This window comes from Ammodytes marinus (assembly GCF_949987685.1).
Source record: "Ammodytes marinus genome assembly, chromosome: 11".
NCBI lineage: Eukaryota > Metazoa > Chordata > Actinopteri > Uranoscopiformes > Ammodytidae > Ammodytes > Ammodytes marinus.
The window spans coordinates 11,842,443-11,862,442 of NC_137215.1; the positions used below are offsets into that span (position 1 = coordinate 11,842,443).

Genomic DNA, 20,000 nt, shown 5'->3' on the forward strand with positions numbered 1-20,000 from the left:
GTTTGCATATTTCTGTTCGCATGCTCACTTTTTCCCCTCATTAAATGAACCGTAGGTCTTCTCTTCATTCTTTCACCACCTTAGGCCATATTCACAGCACAATGTCATCACTAAGGTTCTTTCTTTACTGGCTGCAAAACTTATTTTTAGTTTATAATGCTTATTAGTGCCGCTTTGTTTTTTTTAATTATCTTTAATTTGCTTACCTTTGTAATTATATTGGTCATACAAACGCCTCAGTTGTTAATAGATATTTGTATTTGTTCCTCTCGCTATTTAATATTTAATGCCACAGTAAGCAACACAGACGCAACCAAGCTCATTCCTGAAATACAAATGTATCCTTAGTTACGAGGTCAACCATATTTTTTTTTCTTGTAGCTTAAGAGTTCTTTGCTTAGAAAAAATGCTCTCAGCAGAATTGTTAAATGTCTTGAGAGAAAACATTGAAGTAGCACCTTAAGGTGTCATTTGAGTTGACACGATGGGAAGATAACATACATTGTGAATGTGTCCACATTGTTTTCAATACCAGGCTATGGAAGTCTTTTTGCATAGGGAGTCTCCCTTACATATCGCTGGATGAACCAAAATTACACAAAACACACAGTTAGTAAGCATTGGTGCAGCTTGTAGTTTTGACCGCACCTCGTACTTTCATTCCTGGACAATGGATTAACAGTATATATTTTAAATAAGATATACAGATTATAATGCACATTTTCATTATGTTCATCAGCACACTCACACAGTTACTAGACCACCTGAGTAGAGACACCTATATGATACTAGCTTGGGTCTTAAGAGCTGTCTTGTATTGACACAACACACACACACACACACACACACATACTGACACACAGATATACCGCAGGCTGTCAGCCATAGGGTTTATTAGCCAGGGTCTTAAGGGCCTCTCCACATAGCAGGCGTCAGTGTCGCATCGATCTGCTAGATGCCATTCTTTGTGTTGTGTGTGTGTGTGTGCGTGTGTGTGTGTGTGTGTGTGTGTGTGTGTGTGTGAGGGAGCCTGGTTTTATCTCTTGGCAGTCAATACACCATGTTTTGACATTGGTGGCTTGAGATGGAGTCCTTCCTTCACACCTCTTCCTCTCCTCATCCCCCGTCGTCTGCCACTGACACCACATTCAAGTTTTTTTCCTCTGTGGTCCATGTCCACCATACTTCTTCTTCTTCTTCTTCTTCTTCTTCTTCTTCTTCTTCTTCTTCTTCTTCTTCTTCTTCTTCTTCTTCTTCTTCTTCTTCTTCTTCTTCTTCTTCTTCTTCTTCTTCTTCTTCTTCTTCTTCTTCTTCTTCTTCTTCTTCTTCTTCTTCTTCTTCTTCTTCTTCTTCTTCTTCTTCTTCTTCTTCTTCTTCTTCTTCTTCTTCTTCTTCTTATTTCTTCCTCACTTCATATAGAAAGTGTATTTAATACTGTAGAGTGCTTTTCGTGTCACATGAATCATGATACTCTAGACGGATGCAACATATCATCAAATTACACATATTAGCAAATATTTAAATACAACAAAAAAGTCTGTAGATCTTTGCCTATTAAGATGGCACTTCCACAATCATTTGTCAGTGTATTTAATAACCGCTTCAAATTATTGTTCTACAATAAACCTGTTTTATGACACTTGGTAAAGGTGAGGGATTATGGTAATGCTGAAATATATTGGACCGACCGACAAAGTTTGAAACATTTGTTTGGATTAGCATTTGACATAGCTATATTCTACATGTGTGTATAGTGGTGTTGGCTGTCGGGTTACAAGGTTGGTCTCTTGATCTTACGGCTGGATGCTCTGGCTCAGCCTGGAGGTCCCTTCCTCCATTTGAGCAGATGGTGGGATGCACAGCACCCAGTGACCCCCTCACACACCCTGCAGGGCCTTAACGTGTGTGTGTGTGTGTGTGTGTGTGTGTGTGTGTGTTTGTGTGTGGAGGGGTTTGTGTGTCAAGCATGTGTGTGTTTCAATTGCTTCAGACATTTTTTCATGCACTCAATATGCTACATCATGTTTATTCTACATGCCATACGAGTCAAGATTACATTGAATCAGCCATATAGAATGTGTGTGCATACCAACACAGTAGTTACTTGCACATATGCTCACCCATATATGCACGGCATGCACACACACACACACACACACACACACACACACACACACACACACACACACACACACACACACACACACTCCTTACTGGGAAATTGACAGCCTGACACACACTTGCTGATATAAAAAAAAAGCATTTGCAAAGAAAAGAGACAGTGAAAAGATGAGGTTATAGTAAAGCACACACCTCTCTATCTATATCTCTCTAACATAGAGACACACGGCGCAGCACAAAGCTGTCTATCCCTCCCTCCCTCTCCCTCTCTTTCTCTTCGTCTCTCTCGCAGTCTGCTCTGCAAAGTTATATGAAGGGCATCAGGCAGGCCTGGCGAGCCGAGTGCAGAGTGACAGCGGCGAACAGAGTGATGGCTCGGCCCGATAAACACCCAGCGTCAAAATGAAAAGGCTCTGCGCTTGCCATCATCCCCTGTCACAATGCAATTACTGAACAGAGTGATAGCAAGATAGCAGCCCCCACCGCTAGCCACAATGATAAAAGTATTGACTGATTTGATTGAATGATTAAAATAATGCAGACATAAAAAATGGGGTGAAGATAGAGAGGGAAATGGCAGAGAGGAGAGGGGAGCAATAGGGAGAGAGAGTGGCGGGGTGGGCTGGGTTTGCCAAGAGTGAAGCTTTGTAGATATGGTTATGTCATTATTGTGTGTGTGTGTGTTCAGATGTTTGCTTCATCTAAGGGCTGCTTTTGGTTTTTGTTCTTTTGTTCCGTGTTGTCTCTTTCCTGTCTCTGAGGTTGCCATTTGTGCTGACGTGAGAGAAGTTCTGCTATCAGATGGGAACGAGAAGTCCATTCAGAGTATCCTTTCATCGTCCTCTCTCCTTCTGGTTTTTTTTCTATCTCTCCATCTCTGCCTAATTCCTCCGGCTCACATTTATTTAAATGCTTACAAATGAATCTATAGGCAGTATGTGATCATTATTGTCTTTTTTTTTTATAGGAGTTTCAATTCGAAAATGTGATGTAGGTTTGAGCAATCCTGTACATAAAAATCCTTCACATAAAGTCACGTGTTTAACAAAAAAAAATAAAAAAATCATATTGGAAAAATAATCGCCAATTTAGGAAATGTTTTCTTATCTGCAGTGTAAGATTTCACATTTGAAAAGTAATTTTTTTTTTTTGTAATATACACTAATTTGCCAGTTTATTAGGAGCACCCAGCTACAACTGATCCTGTCTAAAACAACAGTCCTGCAATACATTGTAGCCATAGATGGTATATAAAAGATTGTAGCCCATGGACGCCTTTATGTTCAACTTTGTTTGAAAGAGGTATTGATTCAACTGCATGGTCATTGTGGAATGTGGAGGCTGCCATTTGTTGGTGCTGTTGGACTGTTTTACGTAATACCGGGAAGTGTTTCTATTATTTTGTCCTTCACATTTATATCAGTAGGGGTAGAAACACTTCTATGTATGATGCAATGCAGTTTTAGCATAAACCGACCTAATAAGTCATGAAACATTCTGCCAATTAATATTGTATTTTAAACATCAAGAAAATCAATTTAGGCCATTTAAATTTTTTGAGTCAATATGTCAATCAAGCATTTTTTATCTATTCCATGCCACGTGATCAAGATGATTTCTTCGTCCTGTGGCCCTGCAGTATACAGTACGTACGGTATATTTGGACTCTTTTAGGCATTATCATAAATTTAAAGTTGACAGTGTCCTGTAACCTTGGTGTTTCAGCCCACAAATCAGAGATTGGGATAGAGTGAAGGAAAAATGGCAGCAGTACCCAGCACTAGCGCTCAAAATGGCATCTACCAAACCCTCACTGCCCACAATGCCCTGTTAAGAGAACAGTAATTGCCATCCTGTCAGATTTTGTTTCGAGACTTCATCACGAAGCGGGCTAGATTTAGGACTTGATGAGTGTTTTAGATAAACACAGAAACAAGCAAGGTTTGTTTAAAATTTGATTTGTGTGTGGTTCAGGTTTAAGAGCTATAATTAAGTTTTGTAGGAAAATCTTTACCAACATTGGTTCTTTGATTGGGTTATTGATCAACTCCATCCAAAACCATCTTGCTCTTCTTCCCAATTTTACACTTCTGCCTGTCCCATCTTCTTTGTAACGCCTTGTTATCTTCTTTTTTTAACTATCATACTTGTCCTTTTTTCCCCTACATGCTTGTTTCACTCAACAACTACACACACTTGCACGCACGCACACACACACACACAGACACACACACACACACAGACACACAGAAAACGAAGCTTTCGATACAGATGTTTCACAAAAGCAGGAAATATAAATAGACATTTTTTCCCCTGTTGACCGATATGGTACTTCTATATTTAGCTGTGCTTACAATATCTGTCTCATCTGGCTACAATGCTCCTTTACTGATCACAATAAGACCAAACAATAACATTATGGAGCGTGTAAACTACACACACACACACAAACAATACACCATTGACCGACTGCTTTGTCTCGCAAAACAAACACATAGAGGGAATTGTAAGTGAAATCATAGCAGGAATGGATCGAACACACACAGAAAGAGAGAGGGAGGGTTGAGAAAGACAGATAATTTGTTCTGGGCTCAGCGAAATTGGCCCCATTCACATACTGCAGGCACTGTTTGGCATTTCCTCTCACTGTTTGCTGTTGGTCTTAGGCTTGTGCTAATGGCCACTGCTTGTCTCGCATGCCCCTATTGTGCAGCTAGCGTTACAAAAGAAATAGATAGCAGGTTGTGATATGGCTCAGTGTTATACTGTGAAATAGATGAGAAGATATGCGGGGGGGAAAAGTTGTGAATAGACGAGATTTAGATAATATTTAAAGAATAGATTTTTACCCTCTCTCTGGAAGATGTTGACCTCATTTGCAGTGCGACACAAACACATACACACACACACACACACACACACACACACACACACACACACACACACACACACACACACACACACATCACAGAGAGCATCCACCGATGCTGTGACCTTGAATAGTCATGTTGAAAATCAATTGAAATGTTCCATTAAGCATGATGGATGCATGTCATTGGCTGCTACTTCTCTACTTCAAGTGATAGGAGCCAAATATTCCTCCACTTTAATGTTCAATAATAATCAAATTACTCAGTTTCTCTCTCTCTCGCAACAACTTTTCCCTCTCTTTCTTTGTGTGTTTTCAACTTGTGTATGTGTGCGTGTGTGTGTGCGTGTGTGTGTGCGCGCGTGTGTGCGTTAGCGCATGTGCTGACCTCTAGTCTAGTGTGATGAAGATGAGATTACAGTAAGCTTCTCTGCTCTTGGCCCTGTCATCCCTATGCATAACACACTGATGCACAGGTGTTCAGCTTGTGTGTGTGTGTGTGTGTGTGTGTGTGTGTGTGTGTGTGTGTGTGTGTGTGTGTGTGTGTAGACTTGTTGTGTGCTTATGCTTTTGTATATGGGCTTGTATGTAAATGCAATGCTCACCTACATAGTATTGGGTATCTGTGGATCTTGAGACATCCTTGATTTTGGATTGGCTCTACAGCTATCAATCCATCTGTTAACTTTTCAAGCATTCCTGCCCCCACTCTCTCTCTCTCTCTCTCTCTCTCTCTCTCTCTCTCTCTCGCGCTTTCTCTATTTTGCTATTTGTCTTTGTCAATTGGATTTGTCTCAGCCCTTCTCAGGCTTTAAAGACAAGGAAATCCTAATTGAATTGCATTGCAACTCCACAAGCCAGTGTATTACTAGACAACTTAACATCAATCGCCCTGCCCTGCCTCTGTGCGCGTTCATCTATGTGTATATGTGCGTGTGTGTGTGTGTGTGTGTGTGTGTGTGTGTGCGTGCAAGAGGGACGGTGTGAGTTTTTGTATCCGTTGTTAAAAGCCTTCCCATTGATCCAATGAGAGGTTGCTGTGATCTGTTCATGCAGGCTGGCTCTCTATCCCTGGAGATCATCTCTGCTCACTCATGCTGTCTCTGTGTTGGTGTCTATGTCTACCATAATGTGTTTTTGCCCAAAGAGGGCCTGACATAGAGTGTGTTTGTCTTGCTGGAGCTTTTTGACATTAAATGCACCACTCAAAAATTAAATATCTTTTGATCTGTGTCAGTTTGAATATCCAAATGATTTTAGGGACATAATATGATTTCGTGTTTTAAGCATACTATGATTCACAGGAATACATTTTTGATATTTAGCAATACATTTGCAAAAATATTAATTGGTATTAAAACATTTTTTATTAAGTCAATTATGCAATGATTGCAAATAGATAATATATATAATATAATATGGTATCCATTTTCCATACAGTCAAGGATGTAATGTGTGTTTATGAATCCTTGACCGTGGCACGTCAGATGTTCGAGGGCTGCTCGAGAGCAACAGGCAAGGTGGGAAGTTCGGCTCAACACAAGTATCTGCCAGGTGAGAACATTTCCTTTGCTCACTTTTTATCTGTGTGCAGTGCTTGTTGTAGTGTTAACGTAAGCTCAAAGTGGCTCAAATATTTCTTAGAATAATAATAGTATTCATTTTAATGATTACCATGCTGTACTGCAGAACAACATATAACAAAACATACTGTCCTGTATGCCTTGTAGTAAATCATGTTCTCCCTATAGTGCCTTTACGGTGCCCTTACAGTGCGTTATGTTTTAGTTTGGGTGGCCCAAGTTGAAAAGTAAAACTCAAACAATGGCTGTATTGTTGTCAACACAGAAACAGCACAGCACTACCTTTTTAATATTCAAATGTTAGTCGTTTTGCAAGCTGCATCCAGGCATGTTTAAGACACTATAATAAAACAAACAAACAAGCATAAAAGCTCCATCACATTAAAGAACATGGTAAGTAAAGGACAAAAAAGCTATTCTGTAGGTAACAGAAATACTTTCCTTGTCACTGTACAGTTTGGGAGTGCATGAATGGAAGATGTGGTTATTTAAAGGCATACACACTTACTTTCTACTTTCTACTTACTTAACAACCTGAGTTAGATTTCTAACTTGTTAACTAACTGAGTCATGCTATTTAGTCTTTCGTAAAAAAAACTCATTGTAATCACAAACAAAATGTTTTAACCTAATCCTCAGCGTAACATTAGGTCCTATATTATTTGACTTTTGGCTGGCATTTTTACTCGATGCACCAGAGGGAACGTGTGCAAGTTGTGCTCTTGTCAAATATATATAAAGGGATACTGTAGCTTTAAATGGACAACACATCTTTATACCATTGTGTTGTGCAATCATTTGTAGGAATTGTATGGATCGCCGACTTAAAATACAATTAAGTCAGACATTTGTGTGGAATAAATACTTAAATTTCATGTCTTTAAATTTTAAAGATGAACAACAGCCGATCAAACCTTGTTAGCTACATAATGAAATGCCCATTTCTCAGCTAGACTGTGTTTGTACGTGAGCTGTGCATGGAGTCATCCAAGCAAAATGATTCCCTTTTGATACGGAGTTGTAAGCCAGAAACCTTCGAGAGAACTTTCCACTAAACACACACACACACACACACACACACACACACACACACACACACACAGACACACACCTCATACAGTATGCAAGGACGAGCTAAAATGTAGTTTGTTGTCGTCCCTGTCTCAAAATAAGCATTTTGCCTTTGACGGGCTGGTTTGCTCTCCCTCCTCAGCTCTCTTTCTCCCCCTCTCTATTTCTCTCTCTCTCAGTGTTTCTCCCTCCTGTGCATATTTACACGAGTGGAAGATGGAGTGAAAAAGTAAACGTATAATTAGGCTACATTACTTTGATTGTTTTCTTTTCAGATTATGCCTGCTGTCATGGCTGCACCGCAAGAGAGGGCGAAGGGCACCACGCGATTGGACAAGGGGAGGGAGAGGGATGGGCATGTTACGTGATGGTGTGTGCACATGCACGCGTCTGTGTGTGTTGGGCCCTCCTGCTGCGTATCGAGATTGGGTTTCGAGCAGAGCCTAATGTTTTGTTTACTGAGTGTTAATAATGCCTAATTAATAATCCCCCACTTTGCCTAATAGTCTGAGAGAGAGGGAGAGAGAGAGAGAGAGGGAAAATGGTGTGGAAAAAGAGATGGAGGAGAAAGCTGTCAACTTTATATCAGCAAAACCCTTCAAAATCTGAAACATCCAAATTTCGCTATAGAAAAAGAGAAACACATTAACAATTTTTTACAACATCTAAACTTCAATGCTGTTAGGCACGGAGCATACATTACCCAGTAGCAGATTGAGTGAGCACTGTGAGATACATATTAATGAAATACAGACCAGAGTCATCACAGTCTGGTCATTGAGACTGGTGGACAGAGACAAACATGGCAACCAAGAGATGGACTGTGTCAGTTCTGCTTAAAATAAAACATTACGACAGAGCTACACGTCTTGCTCAAATTGCTAGAATTTGACTCATTCACTAATAACACGGACATCAAATTATGTCGGACATTGAGGGAAAACCAAAAGAAAAGATCTGCCTCCACTTTACATATATATATATATTTATCATATGTATTTATGGTTGTCAGTAATCACAATTCATGATAGCTCATTGTGTCCTATATTTACAGTTTTAATTATGTTTTTAAAGTGTATATACAGGATATTGTGTAGTAATGTGCAAACAATTCTAAAACATTATAATTATTTAGTTAACCACAGACAACCCTTTAGCAATTGTCCTGCAAATAAAGTAAGAAAGAGAAGGAGAGAGGACAGTGAAAAACATCGAATAACATGTATGGAGGTAGCCTGTGTGTGTGTGTGCGCGTGTTGGATTGTTTGTGTGTGTGTGTTCACATGGTATAAATGTCAAGAGTCATGTCAGAGGCTCTCTCTCTTCACCTCACAGATGACATGTCTTCCTTCCCTGACACTCTCTCCAGGCCTCTACTGAAGCAGAAAAACAGTGGGTGTCAGAGAGAGCCGTGTCAGGGAGCAAGAAGCTCAAAGTGTCGGAAAGAGAGAAAAAAAGAAGCGGCGAAGGACAAACCGCCGTGCAGTTTGGCAGACACTGGCTCTCTTTTCAGCAACTCTGAAAAATACTAACCTTAGGTCTCTGTTCTATGTGTGTCCTTACAGGGTGGTGAGGTGGGACTGCGAGTCAGACATCTCAGCACTAGAGGGACATTTTGACATTGTCATGTGTGCAGACTGGTAGGCATACTCACACACACACACACACACACACACACACACACACACACACACACACACACACACACACACACACTCACACCTCTATGCATGTGCGTTCATGGCATTAATTTTCCCTTTTGCACATGTCAGTTCTTGCATGGCCCCCCACCAGCGCCTGGACCTTCCCCTGCCTTGTCTCCACACACACACCAGCACACACACATGCGCCTTAACACACACACACACACACACACACACACACACACACACACACACACACACACGCGCTCAGATGCCCGTCTGCCTCCATTTTACACCAAATTGCCTCGTTTTCATGCTTGGTGTCACAGCAAATGGATGACTTAGGCAAATTGCAAATAATTGCGCCTTGACAAGGATGGAGACAGAGTAAGATAAAGAAAGAGTCGAGGGTGGAGGGAGGGAGGAGTGGAAATGGAGATTGAAATGGAGAGACAGAGCAACATAAATACAACAATTAGCCCATCGGTCATTGAAATGTAGAATGTCTTATGGCCGATCAAAAATGATGTTTTTACTTTATTTTGTTTCTCTCTCAATTATACTGTGTTAGGTCAAATGAATCAGGACATTCATGGGAAAAAAAATATAATGAAAGAAGAGAATGGAGTCCGTGAAAGAAATTGATCCACTGAAACATGATTCCTTTCTTCTTTATTTTTCCTTTTCTACTGTATATTTACCAAATTTATCAAAAGGGATGGATTGTGTGCAAGCACGCACACACACACACACACACACACACACACACACACACACACACACACACACACACATTTTTTTTATTTTAAGTGTAAAGATTAGAAGTTAACAGGAGTTACTTGAGCATCATGCATTCTGTGGAAAGACTCAGACGAATGCATAGAAAAACCTTGGTGGTGGTGGTCTTCATTAACCATGAAGTTTCAGGGCGGTTTCTTGGGAGACAAGACAACCATGGGGGTCACCTCTTTCTTCAGACATGGAACAGTGAACCAACCACTTCCTTTTATGTTTTTTAAAACTTTTAGACATGGTTTTAAAGCATTTATGTCCATTTATCACATACACACATACACACACACACTGATAAGATGAACATGGGGTTGGTTCAAGTGAAAGTACTTGACTATTTACCAGCAAAAAAATGAACAAAATGAGCTTCTGTGCAATATGTGTGTATCTGTCTGCACTAGTGGGTGCATGTGTGCTAAGTGCAAGCATTAGCAAACGTCGTTATCATTATTGTAATGTCATGGTCATTACAGGTAATAGTCAGGTACAGACAGAGATAGAGAGAGAGCAGGCAGCTAATAGAGGATATTTTACAGTGGACTAGTGTATATGCACAATGCTTGTAAGATAGGTAGAAGGAGATGGTATGAGAACCAGAGTAAATTGCATGTGATATTTTTTTTTGGGGTCTTCATATTTCCCATTTGTCACAGCGGAGATGCACACGTTAGTCATGGTGTCTGTGCGATGTGTGTGTGTGCAGCAAGATGTTGGTCTGTGTTTGGTGCCATCTTTCCTGTGAGTGTATGAGAGTGAGTGAGTGATTGTGGGATAATTGCAGTGGTGATGGTTGAAGAGTGATGGCTGACCGATTAACGGGCGCACCATGCCGATGATCACCTGCGAAAAGGTCAACAACGCGGTCTCCCGGACGATTAATTATAGCTCCCACTGTTAGCAATGGCACCACCGCTGAGAGGAGTAGGGGGAGCAGAAGAGATTGTCTCCAACGTTGTGTATTAGTAGTTTTTTAGTGCTTACTTCTTTTAGATATCCTGCCTTTTCCTTGAAGGGTAGGTATTATGCAAAAGACAACAAATTGTCCAGTCTTGAGTGGATTTTTTTGCTGTTATGTCAAGTAATTTAAGTGCTGTGGAAGTATGACTCTATGGCAACGCTCACTGCTTCATCTACTTTTCAACATGAGGAAAATTGCACCACTCAAATAATTCAATTGTGATTTTTTTTCCCTCCCTATGTGATGTCAAAGCTGAGAAAAACACAATTTAAGGTCTGGATTTTAGCTTAATATATTTCAAGGTCTCTGGACAGGAATGTCAAGGCACAACATGTGTAGCTAAAGTCACAATAGCTGTTGATTATAATAGTGCTACAGCTAGGTAGGCCTAAGTCAAGTGACTTCTGTTGAATACTGTAAAAAAATAAAAGAAAAAAAGTAACAAGACCATCACCACCATAGATTACAGGAATGTCACCCACTTTCTAAAAATAATCACGTTTACTCTTGAAATACACTCCTTGTTCTTCCTGCTCTGCCAGTTTAACCTATCAAAGCAAATGGAGCTTAATGCAGCAAAAATTATGTAGAATATACACTACAGCTGCGAAAGATGACTGGAAGAAGATGGGGGACAGAAACAAATAGACAATTTAGAATACATTTCTGAGCCAATTGTGATCCAATAAGAAACTTACATGATTTGGTAAAACTTGAGAACTCCAGTGCACTGAAAATAAACATTTCAGTAAAGGGGGAGATATCATGTATCAAGCAGTTCAGCTTTAAATTTTTTTGCAGTATTTTGTTTTATTGTCATACAAATACGAGTGAGAAGAGGTAGATAAGTCAAATACAGTGATTAACTGACTGAAAAAACAAAACAGATAGTATAGTGTTGTGTGCCTCCTCACATCTGTGTGTGTGTGTGTGTGTGTGTGTGTGTGTGTGTGTGTGTGTGTGTGTGTGTGTGTGTGTGTGTGTGTGTGTGTGTGTGTGTGTGTGTGTGTGTGTGTGTGTGTGTGTGTGTGTGTGTGTGTGTGTGTGTGTGTGTGTGTGTGTGTGTGTGTGTGTGTGTGTGTGTGTGTGTGTGTCAGCGAAAGGGAGAGATTCCTGCAGTGGGGATGTGGGTGGCACAGGATCCTTGGCTGGGATGTTGGCATGTCTGCTTTCTCCAAAAGCTGTCCATGTGTGAGCACTGAGATAAAGTGTGTGTGTGTGTGTGTGCGTGCGCGTGCGCGCAGTTTTCAGTTGTTTTTGAACTATATATACAGATGGGTCACCACTTGCCGCCAAAACAGCTTCCATGAACCTTGGCATTGTCTCTACATGTTTCTGGGACTCTACCGGAGGGATGAACGACATTCATCAAAAAGATAATCCCTCATGTGGTAGAGAGCGCTGTTTAACGCTTCAGCCCAAAATCTACCATAGGTGTTCAATCTGGTTGAGATCGGCATGGTGACTATAAAAGGCCTTACCATACGATTCACATCATTTTCATACTCATCAAACCATTAAGTAAGTCACTATCTGAGCGTGTTTAACTACACACACATTGACATATTTACTCCCTAATAGGAAGAATAGAACCAAAGGTGTAGCAGTTTTGGTATTAAAAGTATTTTTGTTTTGCCAATTTTGGATATAAGGCAAACAGACAACACATGCCCTGAAATGGACTAATATACAGTTAAAGTATACATCAATTATGCTATGCTATGTTTTTTTAAGTTTTTTTTTGTTAAAAAAAACCTCACATCAATGATTTGTTAATACATCTTAATAAACACTCATATTAACCCTTGGGAAACTTGGGATAGTCAATGTAATGTTTTCATGGTCTCACCCTTGCAGCTTTGACGGCATCCTGTATGTTCACATACGTGTGTAAGCAGACAAATTTAGCAATGACACTCTCAAACACACACACCCTTTTCGTGCCATTTGACCTCCTTTCAGTTTTGACTGGAGTTCACTGGGCTGTCCTGGGTGGGTGGGGTCAGCGAGAAACAATGGGGCTCTGACAGTCTGGGGCTTCAGTGGTGACCTTAAAGTGACCTTAAAGGGGGAGACCACTCAATTTGAGAGTCCACTGGCATCATTACATTTCTTACCAAACAGTGTAATAGACTGTGAGACATTCCTATGCGTGACTAAGTCCTCAAACATATCACTTTGCATTATCTTCATTTTATTTTACACTCAACGTGAAACCCAAACTAACAACTAATTACTTGCTTCCCTAATGCCATCGTATTTGATTGATGGTTAAATAATATCAGTTGAATGCAAATTAATATTTTTCATATACACAAAGACATGCAGTACATCTAATATGTTCATGGAAGTTAAAATTTGCTGCATTAACTGCTGTACTAAAACTAGACAGATTGAATATATGATTAGGAAATTAATGCTTCTAATTGGCGTGCAACCCTTTATTTTCTTACCTACTAGATGTGGGTGTCTTGCATATTCTTTTTTTAATAATACCATTTATTTCTGTATGCTATAAACTTTTGAATTCACCCTGTTTTTGTTCAAATGATCAATTGTCTTCCTGGAATAATGATCTTAAGCTAATGGTTCCATCATCTCTTTTGATGACGGCTGTTCAATAATAATAATCTTTTCCCTTAAAACCTTCCCTTTGTGACCTGTATGGCTTTATTTTTCATATAACAATGTTACAGCGTTTTTCTACTACATTTTTAACTAAACTTTTCATCAGCAAAGACTTTGGCTCTGTTTTTGTGTTTTACTGTTGCCCTGTCAATGACATGATGTCCTTTCCCTGCCCTCAGTATGTGTGTGTCTTTGTTTGTTTCAGCTTGTTACCTCCACCCAACTAGCTCACTTCCTTGTTTTTCCCTACCATTCACTTTTCCTGTGAACCGATATCTATGGCAAAATAAACCAAACACAAACCTCTCACCTTTCAAGTCAAATAAACTTTGCAGCTATGACTAACCTTAGAAGAACAATAAACCACACACATACACCCATCCTGATTCCAGTAAGAGCTTGTAATGATAACTCCTATTTCGGTTTGTGTTTTTTCATCTTTATAACTTTCCTCCCCATATGCTGTGTAACACATGTTTTATTTTTATTTTTTTATAGATAATGTTTAACAGGTTAATACACTGAAAAAAATACATTGGTTTAGGTCTGGGCAGAGATGCAAAGAGGGAAAATCTCTGAGGATTTTGAATGAGGAAAGGTCAGAGGCTGCGATTAGAAAGTTATGTCCAGACTGCCATTCCAGTGGCCAGTTGGACGGATGTGTGGGATTATGTCAAATCTGCACTGTATTGTTGCATTTTAGTCAAATTACTCCACTCTCATCTGTGATAATAGGTACACACAAACACACTGAAACACACACACACACACACTCACGCTCACACTGTTCTATTTACTTGCATAATGGATTGGAATTTGTCTTTGTGGAAAGAGAGACAGGTGTTACTTTGTTTAAAATGATTAGAGTTGATTTGTGTGTGTGTGTGTGTGTGTGTGTGTGTGTGTGTGTGTGTGTGTGTGTGTGTGTGTGTGTGTGTGTGTGTGTGTGTGTGTGTGTGTGTGTGTGTGTGTGTGTGTGTGTGTGTGTGAGAATTATGTTGGATAACAAAATATTATTCTAATAAAAAAAAATAATAATAATTGTCAGTTTGTATAAAAGTAAAATGTCTCTTTATTTCTCAGAAATGTCCTTGTTGGCCTAACAGACATTTGACATCTCTGTTTAATCCTCTTTCACACAGTATTTTGTTTTTGAAGAAGAAATGTTTGATGATTGCCTGACACTACATCTGAAGATGTTACCTTCTCTGTCATACTGTAGTTCCATCAAAACAAGGATATTTCTAAATATGCACAGTGGGATATGACCTAAGTTGGTACTTTGTATGAAAGTTTGATATATGGTCCTTGAATTATTTAAAATGTTTTGAAAGTCATATTATCTGTCGTATACATGCATGCACAAGGTTCACACTTTCTCTCACAGACACACATGCTAACAGCCCGGAGTGGTGTTTAAAGCACAATGAATCAATTTAATTAGAATTTGTTAACATTTGTTTTTTAATTTAATTTCCATTCGCCTGTTGTTTTTGTTTTTATTAAAAATTGACTTCAGAGCGCTCACTACAGGTATTAATTCAAGGTGCTTTTGCGCCACTTTGAAGTGTCCCACTAAGATTTTGTATGTCTGTGCGTACATGCGTGTGTGTGTTTACTGTGGCCGATGCTATCTGTTTGATTTTCTGCATGTTCTGCATTCCTCTCAGTGCCTCCACAACAGACTGAGGTTGAATACACATGGAAATTCAAACGTAAACAAAAAGGAAGACCATCTTACTCATGCAAATTGTTTTTTCCCCCTCTTCCTGTTGGTGGATTTATTTGTGAACAAAACAAAATGAATAGCCTGCTGCTTTATCTGGAGGTACTATCATAAGAATGCATTCTAACCAAACTCTCTCCCTCTCCCTCTCAGTTTGTTTCTCGACCAGTACAGAGCCAGCCTGGTTGATGCTATAAGGAGATTACTGCAACCCAACGTAAGTGTGTGTGTGTGTGTGTGTGTGTGTTCGCGTGCGTGCGTGTGCATGTGCGTGTGTGTCAATTGACTCTGTGTGTCTACTGTATATCTCTGCTTATCCCCCTTCCTAAATCACCACCCGGTCCTCTCAATTATAATCAGGTCTCACCCAAAACCCTATACACATTAATAGTCTGACAGGATTAATATCATGTAATGCTTTAATGCTTATTATGAGCAACTTGAATGTGTCGCTCTGATCTCTGTCTCTCTCTCTCTCTTGCCTTCCCTTAATCATTCATCCGAAACAACTTCTCCCTTTTGGCCTTGTGATAAGACCCCTCGCTGTGACAGGCAAAGCAAAAGGGGAGGAAAAAAGAAAAAAGGCTGGAAGAGATAGGGTTGAGGTTTCTATTCATCTGAGGGGAAGAGGGCTGCGTTTTAAGTACAGAGACCAGACTGGTATAGGGGGAATATCTGTTTACGAAAAAGAGGTGGAGAAAGCGCGGAAGAAAAGGACTTTGATATCTTTTATAGACGGCTGTCCAGAAACATGCAGCCTATAATGTGGTTTTCAGTTCAACAACAAATTATTAAAGGATCAGTTAACCCAAATTACAAAAAAAAAGGTCCCTATGAGACATGAAACAGTAGACTGTAGGTTCTGTGGATAATCAAGCACAAATTTGACACTAATTCTGGAAAGAGAAGTTGCTGTTGTTTTTTGTTTTCGTTATTTTTAACACCTCAGATGAAATTTTATCGAGGTAGAAATCTCAGTGACATTATCTTAAGCCGTGGGCAGATAACACCGAAACGATCCGCCCGGGTCGATACCTCTAAGTGTAAATATATGGTTATTCTTAACCCATTGATGACGGCTGCTGCGCGATGCCACATTGGCTCTCCTGCCTGATGCTGCGTCGCGCAGCATTATTACTTTATCTAATTTTCATGGCATTCCCAGCATAGAATGCACTGTCATTTTTAAGACCACGTGACCACCCAAAAGTTGTGTGGTTTGCCGAAAATCATGTCAATCAAAAAAATAAAAAATAAAAAAATAAAACAAAATAATAAAAAAAATACGCCAGCTATGTCGGCGACAGAACAGTTAGTGGCGTTTGGTGCGCAGAATCAAGGTCTACTATAGACTACTGACGAAAATCACACAACACATTGCATCTATTTATTAACAATATTTAATAATTTTCTAATTCATCTAATTTTGACGATTTTTAGAAATATTTGTTGGTTTGTAAGCGCTAAGGGAGCATGTTTAAATGAAACCTGTGAACCTTAACTTTTAAATGTATTTTAAAGTGTGCCATGTGTGCTACACAGGCTTAGATATTAAGGTTTTGGTAGACTTGACAATTTGTACTATTTTTTCAGAAAACCCTCAGGCATTAAGGACATGCATCCTAGATTGCCATAGTCATCAATGGGTTAAAGGCGCTACGATGAACTCTGAAATATTTCTGAAAGTCTAATTTTTCCTCTGATGATCATAAATGACATGTAACAACAAACGAGACCATAAGTGCAAAGAAGGCTATTTTTATATAGTTTTTCTTAATGCCTTTGTCATGGGTACTCTCCCTCAGGAACTACAGCTGGCGTAGTAAAAACACTACCGCTTTTGTCCAAAGGGGGTGCAAGAATTAACACAAACTGAAAGTTCCTCGGAGCACCTTTAATTTGAGTGTACTAACTTTAAATGCCAGTTTCTAGTCAGAGATATCTTAAAAGACACAAGGATTATATCATCAATATTAGATTCAGGTTGATGCCAGCAGTGGTACACATTTCCTCGACTGACCATTTCAGACAGTGACATGCGCAGTCAACAGCTTCCAACCCTGAACATGTGTCTTGGTTGCAGTTGCATGTGTGAAGCTGATGTGGTGGACTGACCGACATGACATCTGGCCATTGTTGTACATCTGTGTGCTAAGTCTCCCTTCATGTCTCTCTCTCTCGCTCTTTAATCCAGCGGAGATAATTCAGGGGCTAATATGATTTGAGTGTCGGCCATCAGACTGTCGCTGCCACAACAAGCTTTGCCAAATATTTAATAATTTGCTAAGCTGATTAAACAATTAACAAAGCAATTAATTCTCTCATCTAATGGCACTAATTTGTTGTTTCTGACAAAGGTGGTCCATCCGGTGGGCTGGATCCCCTTAATCAGCTGATTAGTGCAGGGAGGGATTTTATCTATTTGTTTGTTTGCTTTTTCTGTGTTTTTGGAGAGAGAGGAAGGGGAGGGCTTGGAAAAAAATGCAACTGGATATACAGATGAAAAAAATCATCTGTCAAATGGAGTGATCCTGCTGTTTTGCACTGCCTTTGTGTTCATGTAGCTTGTGTGTGTTGTGTCACTGTGTGTATTTCCTGTGTGCTTATGTGTTTGTATGTGAACATCCTCCTTTGCTCCATTTAATTAAAACAATAATAACACGATCAACATGAAACAGAGCTGAAAGCTGAAGGATTTCAAAGAAAACTTTGAACCTGTCGGTAATCCTCTTAGTATTTTGCAGGACGTCTGTGATGCATGTGCACGAACAAACACGCTTTCTTTCCTTCTGTCTTTCTCACACGCACAGGCACACGCACACACACACACACACACACACACACACACACACACACACACACACACACACACACTCACACTAGTACATGTCACATACATAAGTAGAAAATCCACACCTACTACATGTGTTTTTGCATTTTATTGGATTTTTAGACGCTTACATTTCGTGGTTTATCATCAATGATGTACCTGGTAAAGATCAAAGGAAAGAGCTGTGTGTGTAGGTGTGTTCTCCTTTCTGCGTGTAAAGCTAAAGAAAAGAAGACAAATTGTATAAGAAGTTATGTGTGAAGTGCCCTATATACGTATTGATATATGTACTGTGCACTATCAAGCAACAGTAGTCACCCTCCTCTGCTGTTCTATCCAGGGCATGGCGTTGGTGTTTGCTCCGCTGCGAGGTGAAACTCTGAGACTGTTCTGTCAACTGGCCCAGCAGGCCGGACTCTCCGTCTCTCAGCACCAGCAGTACGATGCTCAGGTCATGGATGTTCACTTGAAGGTAAGATAAAGGATGTCCAATAATAGAGAAGACACTCAGAAAAGCAGAGACATTTCAATCAGTTTGTCGTTTTTGTTGAGATAAATCAATCAATAGAAAACTGATGCTATACTGTATCGAGGGATGAGTGTCCATAGAATACTAGTAAATCATTGTTTACTTTCTCACCACAAAATGAGAGTGACAATTTTGCACGGAGTGTATTTAATTATTTGTGTTCACATCAAGGAGCTGAAAGTGTGACTACATTATTGTTGTTTTTAAAAAGGTCAAGATTTTTTTTTTCAGCCAAACAACAGTGTCTGTGATGACTTTCCTCATGTTTTTAACCAGTAGTAGGAACCAAATGTTCCAGCGAATATACAGAAAGTTGATTGGTGGCTGTAATCATTCCTCTCCAGACTGGCCATGAAGCTATTCCTTCCTAAATTGACTATACTTAGTTGAATATAAGTTGTTATACTGTAACATCTCACAATGCCGAAGCATCCTATTTGCGTGGGGCTGAACCCCTTACATGGTCGGATAACATCTATTCATTGTATCAAAGTGGACTTGGATGAAAACCCGGTCAACACAGTTTGGTTACTTTTTCCAAAATTTGCAAAAGCTAATGCTACTTACCAGAAACAATTCGGGTCGCGTAATGTGCACTCAGCTTTAAGAAAGACTAGCGGATTAGCTTTTGATGTTTAGAGACACTTTGTGAGGAACACCAGAGCTAAAACAAGCTGCCTTAACTTGGCACCATGAGGGTGAGAGAGGGAGAGAGAGCGAGAGAGAAAGAGAGAGAGAGGAATGGGAAAATGAGAAAAAGAGTGTCAGAAAGCACATGAGTAGGCAGTGTTAAAAGAAGTGGTGTCCAGCTGTTAACTCCATTACACACACAGAAGAACAGGACAGCAAGGAGTGGGCTAAATTGGTGCACACACGTTCACCTACACTGGTGGGACAATTTGACCGACTGGCCATTAAAGTGCCTGTTAAAGTGGTCTGAACCTCGGCAAGGACAATTTCACTCCTTCTCTCCTTCACTAAATCTCAATCACTCACACATGCTACTGTATATCTAAGTGAGCCCAGACCGTTTAACATCACAGTTAGGTAGAGCACATATTTTAAAGAGGGGACTGACTGACGACGGGTTTAAGGCCGGCATAGGTCAAATTCACCATACACATTTGGCCTCCACACCACTCTCACCGCAGTCAGGGGATCGGTGGTGTTTGTGTCTTTACATGTTTGAATGTTAATATACAATTAATTTCAACCAAGTAACACAGATTAAATATCCCCAGGAACCTAGA

At 39.9% G+C, this 20,000-nt stretch overlaps 1 protein-coding gene across 1 annotated transcript in view; it reads left to right on the forward strand.

The window, feature by feature from the left end:
- camkmt (calmodulin-lysine N-methyltransferase) overlaps positions 1 to 20,000 on the forward strand; it is a 111,152-nt gene that overhangs the window by 84,874 nt on the left and 6,278 nt on the right. The window contains exons 6-10 of the mRNA XM_080037053.1: positions 2,883 to 2,946; positions 6,478 to 6,544; positions 9,210 to 9,284; positions 15,545 to 15,608; positions 18,562 to 18,693. Coding sequence (XP_079893179.1) covers positions 2,883 to 2,946; positions 6,478 to 6,544; positions 9,210 to 9,284; positions 15,545 to 15,608; positions 18,562 to 18,693 — 402 coding nt within the window. The remainder of the gene's footprint in view (positions 1 to 2,882; positions 2,947 to 6,477; positions 6,545 to 9,209; positions 9,285 to 15,544; positions 15,609 to 18,561; positions 18,694 to 20,000) is intronic.